The sequence below is a fragment of the Gouania willdenowi genome, chromosome 11 (genome assembly GCF_900634775.1).
Source record: "Gouania willdenowi chromosome 11, fGouWil2.1, whole genome shotgun sequence".
NCBI lineage: Eukaryota > Metazoa > Chordata > Actinopteri > Blenniiformes > Gobiesocidae > Gouania > Gouania willdenowi.
The window spans coordinates 13,067,995-13,087,576 of record NC_041054.1 but is presented as its reverse complement, the minus strand read 5'-3'; the positions used below and the strand labels follow the sequence as shown (position 1 = coordinate 13,087,576).

Genomic DNA, 19,582 nt, shown 5'->3' with positions numbered 1-19,582 from the left:
AATAAATAAATAAATAAATAAAAAAAAAAAAAAAAATGGAATTCGAATCAAATATTTCAGTGAGTGAGCACACAATAAAGGCATTGTTGTATTTTATTTTGACAGTGTTTCCACTCGGCTCCTTTTCCTTTGCCGTTTAACTTGACGTGTTTCCATGACAACCACTGTTGTCCCGGAGCTGATACCGTTACTTTCTGAGGAGGCAAAGGACCCGATGCAGCAACATCAATGGAAACATGAGGACTGACACAAAATAGCTCTTCCGTTCACTTCTCAGTAATATTTGTTCTTTTTTTGGGAAGCCATGACGCCCTCACAGAGAGCCTGGTACAGCTGTGACAAGGCGCACAGCCCCAAATGGAGATTGACAGGTGAGAATGGAGTAATTGATTTAATGGTGATTCAAAATAATTAAATTACAACTTAAAATATTAGCACTAAGTGCTGCAGGCAAAATGTAATATCATCTATCAATATATGCCAATCTGCAGTTAATGGATAAAGGTCAAACTGTCATTTATTTATTTATACCTTTGGCTAAAGATTATTTATTGAGTTTTTATTTCTATAGCAGTAATTTAAATAATATAAATATAGTACTAGATTTTTTTCTTCTTTTCCCTAATGCTTCATTCCTTGGCATTAAAGACAGGAACACCAAAAAATTGTAACTTTATTAGGGCAAACTGTGTACATTTTCAAAACATTAAGTTTATTGTGGATGGAAAATAACATTTATTGATTTTCTTGTTCAAAAAGCCTACTTTTTCCCTCAAAAAACACATAGTACCACCAGATTCATTTTTGATAGTATGTTAAGTTGAGGTTTAATTTATTCAGGCAAGGTTTTTCAGGAAAACAGCCAGTCTTCGTCAGAGGAGATGAAAATTTCCTGAAAAACCTTTTCTGAATAAATTAAACCTCAACGTAAAACAGAAACGTGCTGCACAGACAGTGAGAAAAGGTGGATCCAGGTCGTGAATAAAGGGGGAAAAAGGTTCTCATGTTTCTGTCTGTTGTTCTGCTGTCTGGACAGCAAGCAAAACAATAAAACCCTCAAAGCCCTATGAGTACAGACCTCATCTCTTGTATGTGTCCCAGAAAGTGAAATGTCAAAGATGCAGTGTTTCCTAATACTTCATCAATCATGTATTTGTGTGTGTGTGTGTGTGTGTGTGTGTGTGTGTGTGTGTGTGTGTGTGCGTGTGTGTGTGTGTATTGGTTTATATGTCTTAAGGAAGCTTAAATTATTTAGTTGGTCGTACAAAGTGCTTCAGGAATCTCAAATAGCCCTTTGCACTCAATGCAATGGAAAAAACCAAAATGCGATCAGTCGGATTTTCTTTCACAAACACAAAGTCACAAGATGGAGTATTCTGTTACTGTTGAGTTTTTAAAGGCTAAATGTTGAAGTCCTTCATTAAAACAGTTCCACAATCTTTTTGGATTACAACCTCACCATTAATTTGTTCACTTTTTTTCCCCATCCTTTACCTCTGTCTCTCTCCATCTCTGTCAGTCCCCCCTATTCCCCTCAAACATCTTGCTGCAGCACCCAAACCATGGCCAGTCAACCCCCACCCTGGTGGACATGTCCACAGGTCCCAAATTCCTTCTCCTCTACCTCATGTCCCCCTTTTTCACACCCGTCATGCAGAGGAAAGTGCTGAGAGGCCACATCTTGTAACTATTGTCCGTCCATGTGGCAAAAACATCCTGCGGAAGGTGAATTTATTTAATTCTATTTATTGTAAACCATTAAAGATGAAATACATTGTTCACCCATATGAACAAAATCCCTTTCATTGTTAATTATTTTTTTGACTCTACAGTGTGTCCACGAGAAGCTAGTGTTACATTGGTGTGTGAGCTTGATCCTTCGTTGTTACTTGATGGAGATAGTGAGACAATGCAGATGACACGCAGTCAATTCAGTACAAAGTTTCATTCATTAACGCATGAGCTACTTATTGGCCAACCAGATCAAAAACCCAATAATCCATTACTCCATCACAAGTAGATGAACTTAAGAATGTGGTGTAACTAAACATCACTTCATTGTTTATGACCACAATGTATTGTCATTTGTGTCCCTCAGGTAACGGTGTTGCTGAATCGAAGAGGTGTGGTATCCTTCGAGCAGCTGCTATTGGATATCTCAGAAGCATTGGGAGTTCCTCGCTGGCACAGTGCCAGAGTCACACGCCTATATACCACACATGCCAGAGAGGTGAGGCCCAATCATGACCAGGTTAACTTAAAGACAGCATTCATTTTTAGGGAAGCACCATACATTTACTTTATCCTGCACCGTTTAATTGAAGAGCTTGACAGATTACACGAGTAGTATGAGTTCAATGTGGTTTATTCACAAACAAAGTTCATACTTAACCCCCCATGACGCATTGAGAGCTGAATCATCCAGAGACCAGCTTCAAGCTAAACTGCAAATATCCCATTTCAAAACAAAAGCGTCGCTTCTTGTCTTCCATTAGTTTTTAATGCTTTTATAAATAGGGCTCTTATTTTGAAGTTAACTGGAAATTTAGTCAGTAGCACAATGGCGGGTCTCTGAAAAACTTTGAAATGTCAGTGTGAAATTTGTGAATTTTATGGATCAAATGACCACATGTTGATATTCTACTTGGTCTTTTTCTCACATAAAATGCTTTCAGAACTTTCAAAGGTGGCGAATTGACAGATATTTAGCCTTAGTGTGCTTCCGCTTTTTGTCGTATGTTTGAAATGCATCTTGGGAAACTTCAGCTTCCCAAGCTCCATCCTAATTATACTAATAGTATATAGTCGACAATATATATTCATTGAGTGTGTACGTTAATATGAGATTTCCAACACAGCCATTGTCTGGTTCTTGGGAGTGCAACTACATTTAAAACCCTAATTCTTTCCATTCCTGTCACAGGTAAAGGGTGTGTGCGATTTCTTTCGTGGTGATGTTGCTTTCCTGGCTCTTGGTAAATGTCGCCCTGAGCTGAGCAGCATTAAGGAATCTCTGGAGGAACTTTTTCCTGACCACTTGAATTACAGAGCTGAGGCACTGTTGGCCTGGGAAAGAAGACTCCGGACACCACCAGGCAAGGCTCCTAAGGCCGACAGTGGATACAGTGAAGGAGCGGACAGCAATGGGGTCAACCCAAACACACAGCAAGACTCAAAGAAAGATGTGAAGAACCAAAGAAATACCATGTCCTCCTTGCATGCTGATAAGCACAAGACAGGAAACAATGACTTTCAGAAAGTTGTTAAAAGAGATTCTTCTAGAAAACTGGCTCACCTCCCCAACCACCTACAGAGGCTGAGAATCAGGGGCAGCAGGATCAGAGAGCGAGAGCCTTCTGGTATTGGTCCATTTAAGAATGATGAAATTTTTAAGGAAGCAGACATCCCCTCTCCCATGCTGTGTGAAAAATGCTTATCAAGAAAAGCAAAGCATCACGGTGCAGAAATGCTCAGTATACTATCAGGCAAGGCTCCACTTCCTCCTGTGTCAGGGAAGCTGAGAAGAAGCTCCCCTATAAAGCATGACATAAAGAAGCACTCTATACCACCTCAACCAATCAGCAGGGATGAGGACAAACGTATTTTAAAACCAGTTCAGGATTTGGTGAAAGTGCACAAAGAGGAAAAAAAGGTCAACATTGAGCCTTCACTAGATAGCAATGATGTCACCATGTCAGAGATCGAGCGCTGCTATCAGATTGGACGTGTGGTTGGAGATGGGAACTTTGCAGTGGTGCGGGAGTGCCATCGCCGTGACAACGGCCAAATGCTTGCCATAAAGATTGTGGAACGCTCTAAGCTGATTGGTCGAGAGCACATGATGCAGAACGAGTTGAGCCTCCTGGGTAGTTTGAGCCATCCTCGTATTGTAAGGCTTCTTGCACACCACCACACACACACACACTCCTACCTGGTGATGGAACTGGTCCGTGGTGGGGATTTGTTCGAGGCCATCAGTGAACGAGGGAAATTTTCAGAGGCTGCGGCCGGAATGATGGTGTCTGATGTGAGTGAAGCTCTGGATTATATCCACTGCCGGAGCATCGTGCACCGAGATCTCAAACCAGAGAACCTGTTGGTAGGTATCCAAGTTAGTGCAAGGACAGTGCACACTTTAATAAGTATGTATCAAGTGCTAAGCCTACCTATGGAAGGGTTCATCCCAAATTTAAAGCTTTACAAAATCTAAACCAAGAAACCCACCCTCATATTCCCTTTGTCCAGCAACATGCTTAAGTAATAAAATCCTTAAGTAAACAGTGTATTTTACACAGATAATATACAATCACCTACACAGGAAGATTCAGAATACATTTTTACAGTTAATTACCATGTCACGCAGGTCCTGTAGGCAGTCTGTCCTGCTTCCATGTTTTACTCATTCAGGAGTTAAATTTCCAACTGAAAATAATCTTATGTAATTGATTTTATTTAAAATATGAATAATTTACTTATTCAGTTATTTTTTATTTTTTTTAAATGGTACAATGAAAATGCCAGTTTTTGTGGTGACAAAAGTTGTAAATGTGCAAACAAAATCAAAGCAAAGAAATTTTTTGTTTACAATACTCACATAATATTGGATTATCCATTGTCAGAATGATTTTGACTTATTTCCTGATGCACTTAATGTACAGAAATAAAATCTCAGCTCTATCTCTTCCTGTTTCCTCGCTCAGATAGAGCAAGTGTCCTTTGACATCTGCCGGCTGAAGTTGGGAGACTTTGGTCTTGCCATGGTGGTGTCGGAACCAGTGTTCACCATATGTGGTACACCCACCTATGTAGCTCCAGAAATTCTTTGTGAGATAGGTGAGGTCCAGACACAACACCAAAATTTTACGTTTTTGGTTGTAATTCTTAAATTGTGGTGTATTTATCAGGTTACGGGATAGCGGTGGATGTCTGGGCACTGGGTGTAATTCTCTACATCCTACTGTGTGGCTTCCCACCATTTCGCAGTCGTGATCGGGACCAAGAGGAGTTGTTCAAACTTATAAAACAAGCACAATTCCACTTCCCATCCCAAGACTGGGACTCCATCACAGAAGGTGAGCTGTGTACTATCTGGCAGACATGGTGCACATACCCCAAAATGTATTAATTAAAAAATAAATTCTGATCTTTGTGTGTAGAAGCTAAAAGCCTCGTCAGAGCTCTCCTTCAGCCAGACCCCACGGTGAGGCTGACAGCCAAGCAGACGCTACAGCATCCATGGGTGAGAGCTATGACAGCCTCTTGCAGGCAGGGGGCGCTCATAGACAGAAATCCCTGGAATTCAACTGATACTGGAGACCAAAGAGAAGAACTTGGAAAGACTACTGAAACTCAACCAGCAGAGATATTTGTTGAAAAGTCATCTGGACACATGTTAGGTGGCAGGAATGCAGTAATTCCCAACAAGCCCAGTAAACATAAAGAGAGGCTTAGCAAGACACCTGGAGAAACTGGACCGGAAAACAAACCAACCCAGCTTCCAGTTAAGGAGACCAACAGAAGGATACCACCACAATGCACATCCTTAGACTCCACACCATGTCAACATAAACACAACTACACAAAGAGACACTAATTTACAGACCCAAGTTTGAAGTAATCAGACATCAACAATTATGTCAAAATGGTAAACAGAAGTCACATGCTGGCATACAGAGTAACATTCATCCAAGTCAGCAGGACAATCAACATAATTATACCAGTCGCTTCACTTCTTCATCTTCCCGTTTCCAGGATACAGCTTTCCCAATAAACAACCATAAAACTACCATTCCAAGACTATCCAACTAACATCCACATCAAATGATATGGTCAGACACCCACACGTTCCCTATAGTGCTATCAATCTTTGGTTTGATTGGGTTTTCAGGTGAGGCTCATCAGGCAATTTGTTCTGGATGATAACACTAATTTCTTGGCATTTAAGATCTTAAATGACCTGCTGAAGATAAAATTTACTCCTGGTGGGAATAAAGTCTGACTGATGAGGCCAGGAACATCTCATAAATGTGTGTAATCCATTTATCTTGCAATCAATCATGAGACTTTATGTAATAACCAAGCCATGTGTGCATCCTCGGGCTGTCAGATGAGATCTGGATGGGAACCTTAGCATACAGCGAGTCTGCAATTTCATCGATTTAGTCAATAATAATTCTGGCAAATTTTCAAATACTTTTCTCTTTTGAATGTTTTTGCTACTTTACTCAATGGTACACCTTTAGAATATTGTGTTTAAGCCTGATTGTTTTAGCTAATGCATTACCAAATATCTTCTTGTGCATAGTTTAGCAACAATTATTACACTAATGATACATTTAGATTTATTTTAAAGAAAAGCATGGTGGCCATTATCCTGACAGTATTTATTTGTGCAACATCCATTTAGCAATGTACCAGTATTACATTATTGAAGTCTTTTGATTCACGAATGAGACATTTTTAGCCACAATTTAAAAACATGTATATAAAACCAAAGTCAGCCTGAGGTGTAAATGTCTTCAGTGGTATTCTGACATCATAAAGACTGCCACTAAATTCCTGGAATTCCACAACAACTTGTTTCACTCAAGAGAAGCCTCACAAATTTCCAAGTTATCCATGTCACACAGTTGTGCCTTGTTCCTATCAGTTAGTCTTGTCTCCTTTACCAATGAACAAACAAGGATCTTATGCTGACCATTTATGTGGAACTTTTCTCAAATTTAAAGACTTTCAAAGTAAAACAGCACTTTGACAATGGCTTTTGAATGCTGTTTTTTTTTTCCTTTTACGTCGCTCTATAAAAGCAAGGAATCTCTGTCTGTCTGTCTGTTCCTCAAATATTTCTGCACATCAGGCTCAGATTGACCTGAGACTTTCAACATGGCTGCTGCTTGATTCGAGGGTGTGAAAGTTTGGATTTGTTTGGACTGCAATGATACAGTTCATTAATTATTTCATGAAATTGTCTTAAATGCAGCTTTGCAGAACAGCTCAATGTTGACAGATAGCCATGGTAACTCAGGATAAGTGAAAGCTGCGTAGAATCTACAGGAGTGACTACACAAAGGGCTTTTAAAAATGACTAAAGTGGGCTGAATCAATCGATCTATAAAGCAAGGAACCTCTGTCTGTGTGTGTATCTGTGTGGTGTCCGTTCCTTGAAATATCTCTGTGAATCAGACTCAGATTGGCCTGAGACTGTCCACATTGTGTTAGTGGCCAAGTAAATTAGTTTGTGGATCTTAATAAGGAAACTTCTTATCACATCTTTACAGATGAGTCCAAGGATCCGAGCTCAGGGAAAGCTGGTTTTGGAGTCTACCTTATGGATAATGAAATTGGGAAAAGTATGCGAGTATCTGATTATGTATGTGTGTTTACTACTGAGCTGTTAGCCATTTGGTGGGCTTTAGATTGGATTGAAATAAACCTGAGATGTTGTATATTTATTCTGATTCTATGGCTGCCTTAAAGGCAATTTCTGACAGTCCCTCTGGGGCTAAAGCAGATATTGTGCGGGAGATTTTGTGTTGACTTCGCCAGATAGAGTTGATGGGGTCTAGTATTGTTTTTTTCCTGGATCCCATCTCATTCAGGTATTGTGGGGAATGAAGCTGCTGATATGCTTGCTAAGAAGGCTCTTCTCGAGACGGAAATTGAATATATGGTCCGTTTGGGGAAGACTGAGTGTCTCAGTATTTTTAAAACTACTATTTATCAACAATGGCAAAAAGGAGTGGGAGAATGAGACTAGAGGGAGGCACTATTTTAATTATCAACCTCTTGTGCAGGGCAGTAGACTCCTGTGGTCAACCTGCCGATCAAATCAAGTTAAAATAACCAGATTAAGACTGGGGCATTGTGGGCTTGCTGCATATTTAAATAAAAATTTGCAAGTATCCAGATTGTCTATGTCAGTGTGGTCAGTTTGAGACTATCTCATATGCTTTACTGTCCTGTGTCTGTTACTGTGTTGAAAGAGGAATGTTATTTAAAGAACTTTCAACTCTGGGGCTTACAGTGTTTTCAATAAAATCCATGTTCGCCTAGAACAAATTCGTGGTTAATACATAAGGCAGTCATGAGCCATCTTCTCTCTGCCAACCTCTATTCGAGAACATAAATAGTGGAGTGATTCTATTGCACAGAAGAGGGCAGCATTATGCTTTTTTAGTGTACCGCCTGCTAGAAACCATTAGAAGAAGAAGACTTTCAACATGGCTGCTTCCTGGTTCAAGAGTGTGCAATGTCGAATTTGTTTGGATTGCAATGATACGTCAATAAATAATTCATAAAACTGTCTTAAATGCAGCTTTGTAGAACAGCTCAATGTTGACAGGTAGTGGTAACTCAGGATAAGTTAGAACAGCTCAGTGTTGACAGGTAGTCATTGTAACTCAGGGTAAAGATGCGTAGAATCTTCTTGCCTTGGTTGCCAACTGCCGAAAAACTACACAGAAGAAAAATATACAGAAGTGATTGCACAAAGGGCTTTTAAAAACAACTAAAGTGGGTCTAATATCCTAAAAAAAAAAAAAAACACGCAATAAATATTGACCAGCGGGTGTCTCTTGTGAGCAACAATAATGAGTAATAATAGGTTTTGACTATATGTTTGTAGCCTATATTACAGTGCAAAATATTATGCTCTGCACAGTTCATTTGAACGGCAAGAGATAGACACACCTTTCAGCAAGCTGCAGATGTATGCTAGCCTATATTACAGCGCTAAATATTAAACCTTCCATTTTTATATAGCAATATGTACTTCCTACGGGCACTGCTCTAGTATCACAAATAAACACTTGAAGTTCCATTCCTTTCTGGATGTATGTATTGGGTTAATAGGGGTTATTTTTGCCTCAGTGACTTTTGTCCTGCATTTAAATTTTGATTTCTTTGGCAACAAAGAATTGGTGAAAATGTAAAAGACTATTTACGGTTTGATATTTCAAGAATTCTTATACCTCAAAAGGGTCTATGAGGTATAATTTTAACTACAGAATGTCTTTTTAAATTGCAATATAAATTATGTTCATTACAATCAAGTCAGAACTACATATTTTCTCAAAATGTTGCATTTAAAAGGGACAACAGCGCTGCCATAATGTATGGTTATGGGACGGGAGTATCAGCTGTAGAGTTTGACTATGGTAAGGATTGGAAATTAGTAGATGAGAGAATAAGCTAAACTTGAGATTTAGGAAAATAAAGTCAGAAAGATTAAATCAGCAGAGTGATATTGATTGTATTGGGCAAAAAAAAAAAAAGCGAATGGAGCTGCAATGCAGGAGGGGAAGTGAAAGTCCACTGAAAAGTATATGATGATGGTCATAATAAGATACACCAAAATATTCAGGTACAGAAAATGAATGAAGTTACTATTAGAAAGCAAACAACAGTTATGTGTTGCAGTTAAGGTCAGTGTGTAACCACCTAGAGCAGAAACCCAGTGTGCATAGTTGGGGGTGGTACTGCTGATATGCCAGAGCCAAATATGGTATGTGACCCTCCAGTATATGTATGGTTAATCCTACAGACAGCTGACCGAGTGACATCCTACCCCACCCAGTTTAGATCACATGCATAACCCCCATCCTGGCCATTCACATCCCACCAGACTTGTTATTACTGTGTTTATAGCCTAGTTTCAATCAAATCTAAATTCTGTAATCCAGGCTCTCTTCAATCACGTCTTTCAGGTTGAATTATTTATGCATCGTGAGCATTAACAATGGGACGTCTCAACCAGTTTAGCCACATTGATGGATTGCATCAAAGCTCCACGAAAAGTTTTGCTAAAAGTTGTCTCTTGAATTCTATTACAGATTTTCGAAAAATAAAAATCAATATTTCTAAATGTCGACAAACTATATATAATATAATTGCGCTTGGAACGTGTTTCCATTGAACATTGTTTTGTGCTGGAGCCTCGCAACTCCCGTGAAATCTCATCCCGCGAGACTTCGGCGCCGGAAGCTCAGAACTTCCTTATAACACTCCGTATTCCTTTGTTGTTTCACATCTAATGTGGCACTAATAATTTAATAAGTATAACGCCAAGAAATGTCCTGATCTCTTCTGTCCACATGTTTACTCGGAGAGAAGTGGTCATTTGACCAGGTACGTCACGTCCTGTGACGTGTATTTGCGTTAAAAGTGTTTCCATGGCCCTTTTGCGACACATTTCAATATCTAAAAATCTGAAATACCTCCTCATGAAAACGTAAACACTTTTTGCGATATTTGAGTCTTATTCGAAATTTGGGCGTTTCCATTAGCAGTTTTCATTGCGCTATTTAGATTTTGCACAATTCCGAGGGTAATGGAAACAAAACAGGATGTCATCAACTATTGTGTAATAAACATGTGGATGTAGCTAACAAAGGCTAGTCTGAGGGACGTGTTCCACGCGTCTTGTAAACCAGATTTGTGTCACCTTTCAGTCCTGCCAAACCCTGACCTGCTGTTGTTCGCTGCGCATGCGTGGTTGGAAACTCTTTAAATACCCCAAGTCATCTGCCACAACAAAACAGTCTGCTGTCAGCCCACTCACGGCCCTGCTCAGCAGTCAGGGACAACCAGGCCTCTCAGATACAGGCAACCTGTCTACTTTTAAATACACAACTTTTATTTTTCATCACAAACAAGAGGCTGCTCAAGTAATAACGGAATTGAGCTGCAGTGGTGGTGAAGGGTGAATTCAGAAGGGAAAACAAAGATGGCTGTGTAGCCAGAGAGAGACGAGACCCAGCACAACCGTAGTCACCGAAACGTCTCGTGGGTCCTGTGGACAGGTGGTCGGTGTCGGAGCTCGGACGCGGTGGGCAGTCGAGCCGCTCCGCCGGTTCACCCCGCTGTGTTCTGCTGTCACTACGGGTAACGAACGTCGAGAGTGAGAAGCAGTTGAGCTGTTGTTGTTTAGCCGAGGACCGCCGCGTTTGTGTCGACCCAGCTAGCCAAACACTCCGCTAGCTCCACTGTAAGTGTACTAAAGAGTCGGTTAACCTGACAATTAGCATACGATCTCGTTATTACGCAATGACTGGCTGAGTGAGGAGGCGTTAATTGTCAGTTAGTCCGCTTCCTTCTTGACAGCCAGCAGTTAAAAGTGTTAGCCTGCTAACGTTAGCCTGCTGTCAGCTGACCGTTAGCGTGACAGCTCGTTAGCCCGGAGCTAACCTCCGATTATCTCGGGCCCCATCGCAGCAGGTACCCGTCCGGAACTGCCAGACAGCCACCGCCATGTCTTCGATGGAGGAGAGGGACGTGGGCGTTGCGGCCGCCCCTGGCTCCTCCTCGGCCGGCCTCGGAGCTGTGGGGGCAGCGGTGGAGGCTGCGGCCGGGGTCGCAGCCCTGCAGGAGGAGATCGGGATACGGCGAGAAGGGCCCGAGCCTCACCAGGACGAGCCCCCCAAGAAGAGGGTGAGAGCACCCGAAGGAGAATCAGGAAAGCTGGAGGAGAGACTGTACTCAGTGCTGTGCTGCACTGTGTGCCTAGACTTGCCCAAGGCGTCTGTATATCAGGTAAACCTGGTGTGAATCACATACCCCACCACAATCCTAAGATCAGTCAAACACCACCAAACAAGGCTGAACTCCACTAAAGACCCCCTACGTTTCCCAATCCATCATCACTCGCAACCTGTTGAACGTTGGCCCAGCTTCACTTATTTACAGCATCAACCCAGGCCTCAAAGGGCTTTATCCATGAGGCCCAGGCATCACAATACTGGGCTCAGTGGACCCCCGAGAAGTTCAAACCAATACAATGAAAACACAACTCACATCACAGCCCTTAATCACAACTGCCCTTCAAACTACCCAGGACATGTAATCAATCACTGTTGTCAATAGTCAACATCCACACATTTTTCCTCTAATCCAGCAAACACCTTACACAAATATCTAAGACACAATTTATAATTTTTTAATAATAAATGCCCACAAGGTCAAAGAGCTCAATTCAACATTAATGTCATGCTTAACACTGAGCTGCAGTATTTTAATGTGTATTGTAATCATCCATTGCAAATGTCTTAAAACTTAATATTAATGTACTTTAATCTGAAGGTCTAAAGGTTAAGTAGAAATTTAGATGTTAAAGGCCATAGAACTAAAGTGGTTTTCTCTCCACTGAGTACCTTTTTTTTCTTCTGAAGAAATATTTTTCAAATTCACACGTGTTAAAATCTATAAAATAAATTAGGGTCACATTTTTGGCTTCAATTTTGAACAGAAAAATCTTTTTCAATTCAAAAGCATTTGTTAAAGTGTAAGTACACTCCCAGGTTTTTGCAGGGGGAAATTTAAAAAATGCCGTAATTATGGGCGTTGCTTCTAGTGTTTTTTTTTCTTTTGTGCATGTTTTCAACAGCTAGTTTTGGAGAACTAAATTCTGGTTGGTGGAATTCTTAAAAAAGGAGAGAAAAAAAAGTGAGTGGCTATTTAATGACCGTGGCAAAATACAAGTCCCAGGGTGAGACCAGTTGAGAACCCCTGCTTTAGACTAAAATGTGAAAAGTGGGACTGGGATCAATAAACTTCATTACTTCATACCTAACCATATATGTATTCAGCAGAAAAAAGTGATTTTAGGGTGTACTTGCACTTAAAATATTTTGTCTATCATTAGAAGTCTTAATTTGACACTGATTAACTCTCCTCCCTCCCCACCCCCAACTACACAGTGTACCAATGGTCACCTGATGTGTGCCGGCTGCTTTATCCACCTCCTGGCTGATTCTCGTCTCAAGGAGGAACAAGCAACATGTCCCAACTGCAGGTAACCTAGTGACACCATAGACTACAGGATTTTACATTAAATGAAATGTCCAAGTTGGGCTTTGGTCATTTAAATCTTCTTCAGCCATTTTCCTGACATGGTATATTTTTTTCCAAACGCACTTAGAGGCTGTGTTCCTTAAAAATGCTGTATATGCTATTCAAATTAAATGTGTCTATGGAGATGGTTGCAAACTTATGTTGCTTAAAAACAATGGAAAATTGTTCTTAGTCGTAAACTTCCATATTAAATAATATTAAAAGGCTACTGTATATTTAAAAACCTATTCATCCATTTCCTGTGCCTGCTTATTCCTGCACTCAGGGTGGCACCGGGTTACTCAGCGATATCACACACGTACACATACACACCCACAGAGAGGAAGGTTTCGTGTGGCCTGGCCTTCTTGTTACTACACTACCCATACAGTCTCTGGGTGAAACCAGTGAACAGTTCAAACAAGCTGCCCAAACAGTGTTTTTGTTACCATATTATAGTAAATTGGTTCTCAATGCATTGGTCATGCAGCACATAAATGAACCCTTTGCAGTAAATTAGCTAAAAAATAAAAATCCCTAAAAGAGTAAAAAAATAAATAAATAAATAAAAAAATCTGAATATTTTTAATTAAACAAGTTAATTAGTTGCAAGTTCAGTTCATAAACTGTATATTTTACTGAGTGGATTTTCGATTTCATTTTCTGGCAGAACAAATCCAGGTCACCAAATTCCCAAAGAGGGCTAAATATATCTTTTAAGCCATAATGACTTCACCCTGGTAAGTGGGTACTTGGTACTTAATAACAGTCACACCACAGTCATACTAGTTATATTTAGTCACCACAGCACCAGGCCGACTGCCCTTCACCAACTTCAATCATTGATTCACATAAGTTTGATATATTATGTACTGAGAAATAGTTTAACCTGAGCTAATCACAACCAAACCTTACAATTGGAGACCCAGATGACACAAAACAAACTCCATTTGACAACACAACCAGATAAATTAGACAAAAATTTGCCAGTTCTGCTTAGACCAGATATTGTTATAAACAATTGTAAAGTTTAGTTTAAACAAGCAGCTTTAAGGTGATTCGTCAACATGTTTATACGAAATTGCCCAACAAATGAAATTGCCTAATTTTTAAAACCACATTGTCAGTCAGGCCGTGTTTGAAATAGCATACCAATATACTACTCATGTGTGATGTCAAAATGAGTATGTAGTGCATTCACATTAGATAGTAGGAAAAGATTGAGTACGTGAGAAATACTATATCGGGACAAGTATGCACGGTGGGCACACTCGTCATACTCAACCGCCCCATGATGCATTGCTAGTGGAATGTAAAATCGTAGAGGGACTGGCTTCAAGCTAAAAATCAAACTTCTCCTTTTCAAAACAAAAGCATCTCCTCTGGTCTTCCATTAGTTTTTCAGCACTTACATAAATGGGGTTCTTGTTTTGAAGTTAACCGGAAGTTTGTCAGTAGCACAATGGCGGGCCTCTGAAAATCTCCTAAAATGTCGGCTTGAAATGTTTCCGCAAGTTTTATGGATCAAATGACCACATGTTGATATTTTACTTAGTCGCTTTCTTGCTTAAAATGGTTTCAGAACTTTCAAAGGTGGCAAATCAAGGGAGATATTTAGCCTCAGTGTTCCTCAGGTTTTTGACATTGTAGGTTTGAAATGAATCTTTGGAAACTTAGAAATATACTTCAGTGGGAACACTCATTTGTCTTCGTCGTAATCGTTGTTATTGGAAAAAGTAAAGTATATACTCAATTAAGTTTTTAATGTATAGAACGGAGTGTGCCATTTCAAACACAGCCTTAGTACGTTTGTGTAGTTCCAATACCAGTAGCAACATTCTTTCCATACCCAAAATATTACATATGCTGCAACACTGAAGTGTGAGACCTGGGTGTGTGTGCGTGTGTGTTTGTGCAGGTGTGAGATTAGCAAGAACCTATGCTGCCGGAACCTGGCAGTGGAGAAGGCTGTCAGCGAACTGCCGACAGAGTGCACTTTCTGCCTAAAACAGTTCCCTCGTTCCAGCCTAGAGAGGCACCAGAAAGAAGAGTGTCAAGACAGGTACATGCAACTTTATGCAAAATGCTGCACTTTTACTATCCATTTGTCTATCTGTATCTATTTATCTATCTATATCCATCCATCTATCTTGTGTTTGCTGATCTGTGATCCCTTACTTTGGAAAAGGAAGAGACAGTGAGCACTGACCACATGTTTGTGCATCTAGTCCCAAGACAGTTGCTATAGCAACAGGTGACCTTTGTTTGTACAGCCATACGCTGTACACGGGGTTGCCATGGCAACAGCGTAGTCGGATAAAACAAATTACAACCTTAACTAACAGTTATTGTTGTCAATCTTCAATGTTGAACACGTGTTTAGTCACAAGACTATATAATGTAAATCTGCCTTTAATTAGATAATTTACTGTACATGGTAACTAGTGCCTTTCATGTGACTCATGCTTTGAGAAATTCTCTGTATTCCTTTAAAGGACTTTTTTTCTTTCTTGGGTGTAAAAATGTAGATCATGTCTTCTTATCCTTGAGGTTTCTCACAAAGAACTCATCTTTTGTTCAGTAATAATTACCCTCAGATCCAAACCTCTGGTAATTAGTACCCATGTTATTATTTCAAGCACTACAAGTATCATGTAATCATCAAAAAGGCCACCCGTGAAAGCTCCAATTATACAAGGCTGAACTTTTGCTTCTTTTGTCTACCCATCGTGTTGCCAGGGTGACGCAATGTAAGTACAAGAGGATCGGCTGCCCCTGGCAAGGTCCCTTCCATGAGCTGCCAGCACACGAGGAAGAGTGCTCTCATCCCACCAAGACTGGAACAGAGTTGATGGGTATACTGGGTGAGATGGACCAGAGCCACCGTAGAGACATGCAGCTCTACAACAGCATCTTCAGCCTGCTCTGTTATGAGAAGATTGGCTTCACAGGTACATGCCAAGTTTGGTGAGAAAAGGCTTTGGGGAAACTTCTGAATGCAACAACTTCTTATATTATCGGAAACTTCCTTCTGCCTCCTGGCTAGAAACTTATTTTTATTCCATGTCCTCTCACAGAGGTGCAGTTCAGGCCGTACCGCACCGATGACTTCATCACTCGCCTGTACTATGAAACGCCGCGTTTCACTGTTCTCAACCAGACGTGGGTGCTGAAGGCCCGGGTTAATGATTCCGAGCGTAATCCCAATCTCTCCTGCAAGCGCACACTTTCCTTTCAGCTCATTCTCAAGAGCAAGGTATGCTACCCTTTATTTTTAAACCTGTCAGGCTTCTTTAAGGGGTCGGGAAGCGTGACTTAACAGATTTTGTGTGAACCTTTTGAGAGTGTTCATAGCACGTTATTTAGTTCAGATACAGGAGGAATTTTGGCGAGTTTCAACACCTTCAGCGTTTGACCGATTTTGACATGCTTTGATATCTGAATTGTCAAAAACTCAGCACAGGGGCGCTTTTACTTTTGCGATATGCAACTTTTATCAATTTTTTAAAATAGGTTTTTTCCCCCCCATTCATCTCAATTGGGAATTTCAGTGTTTTAAGATTTAACTGCTTCAAATTTGAACTTCAGCTATTCAACAGATTTCAACCATTACACTTTTAAAATCTTCATTTGTCTGATGGTTATTGCTAGGTTAATGCTCATCTAATGCGGAGTAATGTTAATGCTATTTTAATGGTAGGTTAATGTTAATGCTAGTTTAATGATTAATTTAGAGTGCACAATGGATTAGTGGTTAGCACGTCCACCTCACAGCAAGAAGGTCCTGGGTTCAAGTCCTGGGGTGGACATTTGAGTCATTTCCGTGTGGAATTTGCATGTTCTCCCCATGCAAATTTCCTCCCACAATTTAAAAACATGACTGTAAGGTTGATTGGAGTCTCTAAATTGCCCGTATTAGTGATTGTGAGTGGTTGTCTGTGCAATAAACTGGCGCCCTGTCCAGGGTGTACCCCCGCCTTGCGCCAAATGTGAGCCGGAGATGAGCACCGCCATACCCCCGCGACCCTGAAAAACAGGAACAAGCGGGTCTTAAAATGGATGGATGGCTTAATGATAATGCCAGGTTAATGTTAGATTAATGTTTTGCTAATACAGTGTTTAATGACATGGGCCAGCACCTGCATCCTCACAAATATTCTAGTTATGTTATTTTAAGTGTTATGTTTAAGGCCTGTATTGACATGTTTCATGTCTGCAGGTGAACTCGGCTCTAGAATGTTCCTTCCTGCTACTGAAGGGCCCATACGACGACGTGCGCATCAAGCCCGTCATCCACCATCACTCGTTCAGCAACGACACCAATGAGACCGAGTATGTCCTGCTGCCCATCTCTGATTCAGTGGAGTGCAACAAACTGCTGGCTGCCAAAAACATCAACCTGCGCCTGTTCATCTTCCAAGTCCAAAAATAATGAGTAAAACGGGAGAGGAAGAAGGTCTGAGACAGAGGTTGTAATTGTTAGAGTGACACCACTAAACCATTGATACCTCTTACACACACACACACAGAAACACACACACACACACACGTGCATGCACACACCCACCCACCCATGCGAGTACATGGTTGAGAAACAAGAGTTGAGAGACAGACGGCTGAGTGTGGTCCAAACTCTCCTCACATGTACAGACGTCCCAAAGACGTGATAATGTGAAAAACGAGCGACGGACTCTCCGTAGCTGTTCTTTGGACGCTAAAGAGAAGGGAGAGCGAGTGTGTTCGTGGGGACTGAGTGGTTGTTTGTCCCCTTCCCTTTTATTTTTGCTCTTACAAATTATGCCCAGTTTAGTCGACACTGTTTCTGCAAAAACACATTTGTGACTTTCTCCTTCCCAAAGGTCACAAGCAGACAAAACTTGGCTGTGTGCTTTTTCAGTTCTTTCAACTGAAGTTATATTTACACTCAAACACTAATATTTTTTTATTTATCCTAGTACTAATTATTTAAGTACCCGTGAACTATTTTCTCTTTAGTTCAGTTTTTAGTGTTGTAACAGCTACCAATAAGAGTGTGTAAACAACCACGAGATCCTTGAGGACAATTTTATCAAGGCTGAGCTAACACCAGATCCCCCATGGCCTCAGGTTGTCTTCTGTTCATCGGTTTAATTTAATATAAATCCAATAAGTTGTGTAATAGTACCTGATCTTTGTAATTTTGATGCCTTATTTTAATCAAGTTGTCAACATTTTATGTGATTATCCACCTAACTCAAGAAACACCCAAGACTATATTTTGGATGAAGCTACATTTTATTCAGTATGATTTTTTTTTTTAATTCTAAATTAGATTTCATCATGAGAACGAAACTAAAATGCTGGGGTTACACAGAGCACTGACACGTCAAAAAAAAATGTTCCACGAATGTGACCATATTTATGCGTAGCAGCGCCTGAACATCCGTGTCTCCCCGTGCTGATCAGTTTTGGAACGCAATAGAGATTGAAAGCATTTGGAGCGTATCCTCACTTCATTTCTCACTGTTTCAAGATGCCACAACTGAAGAACAAGTCCCACATGCAGCTCCTAATGCTCTTCCATCACCTCCAGTTACTCCTCCACCTCCTCTGAACGGGAGCGATTGAGACCAGTGGTGCAGCTGTGTGCTTTGCTACATATGCTCCGTAACTTAGCACTTCCTGTTTTCACATTGAGCTGTACACATGTAAACAACTTGAAATGTGAGGCACTCTGTCGTGAATATAGATTTCTGGCATTCGGAATATGTCGGGGTTCTGTGTAACCCTATACAAGACAACTTGGCTTTGTCCCGGGTTGTGGATGGCTGTGTTGTCTCATTAAAAACAAAGTTGTACTTTATAGCAGTGGTTCCCTACCAAGGTTACATGTACTCTTAGGGGTACTTGTTCACATCTCAGGGGATACACAGAAACATTTGTCAAATTAAATTCTATTATATGACACATTTTTCTCATCAATAATAAATTGTGGCACAACTCTTTGAATTTCATCAAAAGGTTAGGTTCAAAAGGTAAAACAGCAAAAACATCAGAATTAGATGAATACAAAGCTTAATCCTGAGGTTAATGTTGGACCAGATGCAGGAAAGGGTTCAGACGAGCTTGCAGACATTGATAAAAGACGCATAACAGGAACTAAGGGGTACTTGCGATATGACGGAAAGAATAAGGGGTACATGGGGCAAAAAAGGTTGGGAAACACTGCTTTAAAGGAATGAATGAGGCTTGAAATGTGAGAAACTGTTGCATCACGCTGTGTGCAGGTGGATGGTGTGTGTGCATGGCAGGAGCGCCACAGGTGAGAAGGGTTTTCACCTGGTAACATTGTTAGGATTACTTGAATGATGAGAGAGATGTTACTAAAGTAGATTCTACTGTAAAGCAGATTGCTTTCTCCTCCTGACTTCTGCGTCCTGTGTTTTACTGCTTTATCTCGATGCCAGTGGACTCACTCATCTCACTATGGCTGTACATGTGCCTTTTATTAAACATCATTGAACCTGCCCTGCTTCTTCTGCCTTTGTCCGAACATCAGAACTAAAGTAGGGCCGGTGGCTGGTGTCGCTATGAATTATGCAGCCGGTGTCATGCTTATAATATGAAATTCAATTTGATTCTATGGCTCAGTGTGTGGGCGAGGGATATGTTTCATTGAATTTGATGAGGAATATGAATCAGTGCATGTGTAAAATGAATTAGCAGGCTTGAGAACAATAACAAAATGCCAGTTATTACCTGCTTGAGTGAGAGTGGG

The 19,582-nt window shown here is 40.6% G+C and overlaps 2 protein-coding genes across 4 annotated transcripts; both read left to right on the top strand.

The window, feature by feature from the left end:
- Positions 1 to 172: 172 nt before the first annotated feature.
- Positions 173 to 6,619, top strand: dclk3 (doublecortin-like kinase 3). Its single transcript, XM_028461526.1, has 7 exons — positions 173 to 371; positions 1,520 to 1,725; positions 2,099 to 2,230; positions 2,924 to 4,099; positions 4,701 to 4,833; positions 4,905 to 5,072; positions 5,157 to 6,619. The coding sequence occupies exons 1-7, from the start codon at positions 305 to 307 to the stop codon at positions 5,591 to 5,593; spliced, it is 2,319 nt and encodes a 772-aa protein (XP_028317327.1). The 5' UTR covers positions 173 to 304; the 3' UTR covers positions 5,594 to 6,619.
- A 3,795-nt stretch (positions 6,620 to 10,414) lies between these two features.
- On the top strand, positions 10,415 to 19,331 carry zftraf1 (zinc finger TRAF-type containing 1). 3 transcript variants are annotated; one of them, XM_028461522.1, is made up of 7 exons: positions 10,415 to 10,984; positions 11,215 to 11,529; positions 12,693 to 12,787; positions 14,744 to 14,887; positions 15,565 to 15,776; positions 15,903 to 16,081; positions 17,045 to 17,257. In XM_028461522.1, exons 2-7 carry the CDS (start codon positions 11,248 to 11,250, stop codon positions 17,255 to 17,257), a joined length of 1,125 nt encoding a protein of 374 aa, XP_028317323.1. In that variant the 5' UTR covers positions 10,415 to 10,984; positions 11,215 to 11,247. The 3 variants fall into 3 exon arrangements, with proteins under 3 accessions (XP_028317323.1, XP_028317322.1, XP_028317324.1); XM_028461521.1 differs by having other exon boundaries at positions 10,416 to 10,984; positions 11,212 to 11,529; XM_028461523.1 differs by lacking the exon at positions 10,415 to 10,984 and having other exon boundaries at positions 11,248 to 11,529; positions 17,045 to 19,331.
- Positions 19,332 to 19,582: the final 251 nt, after the last annotated feature.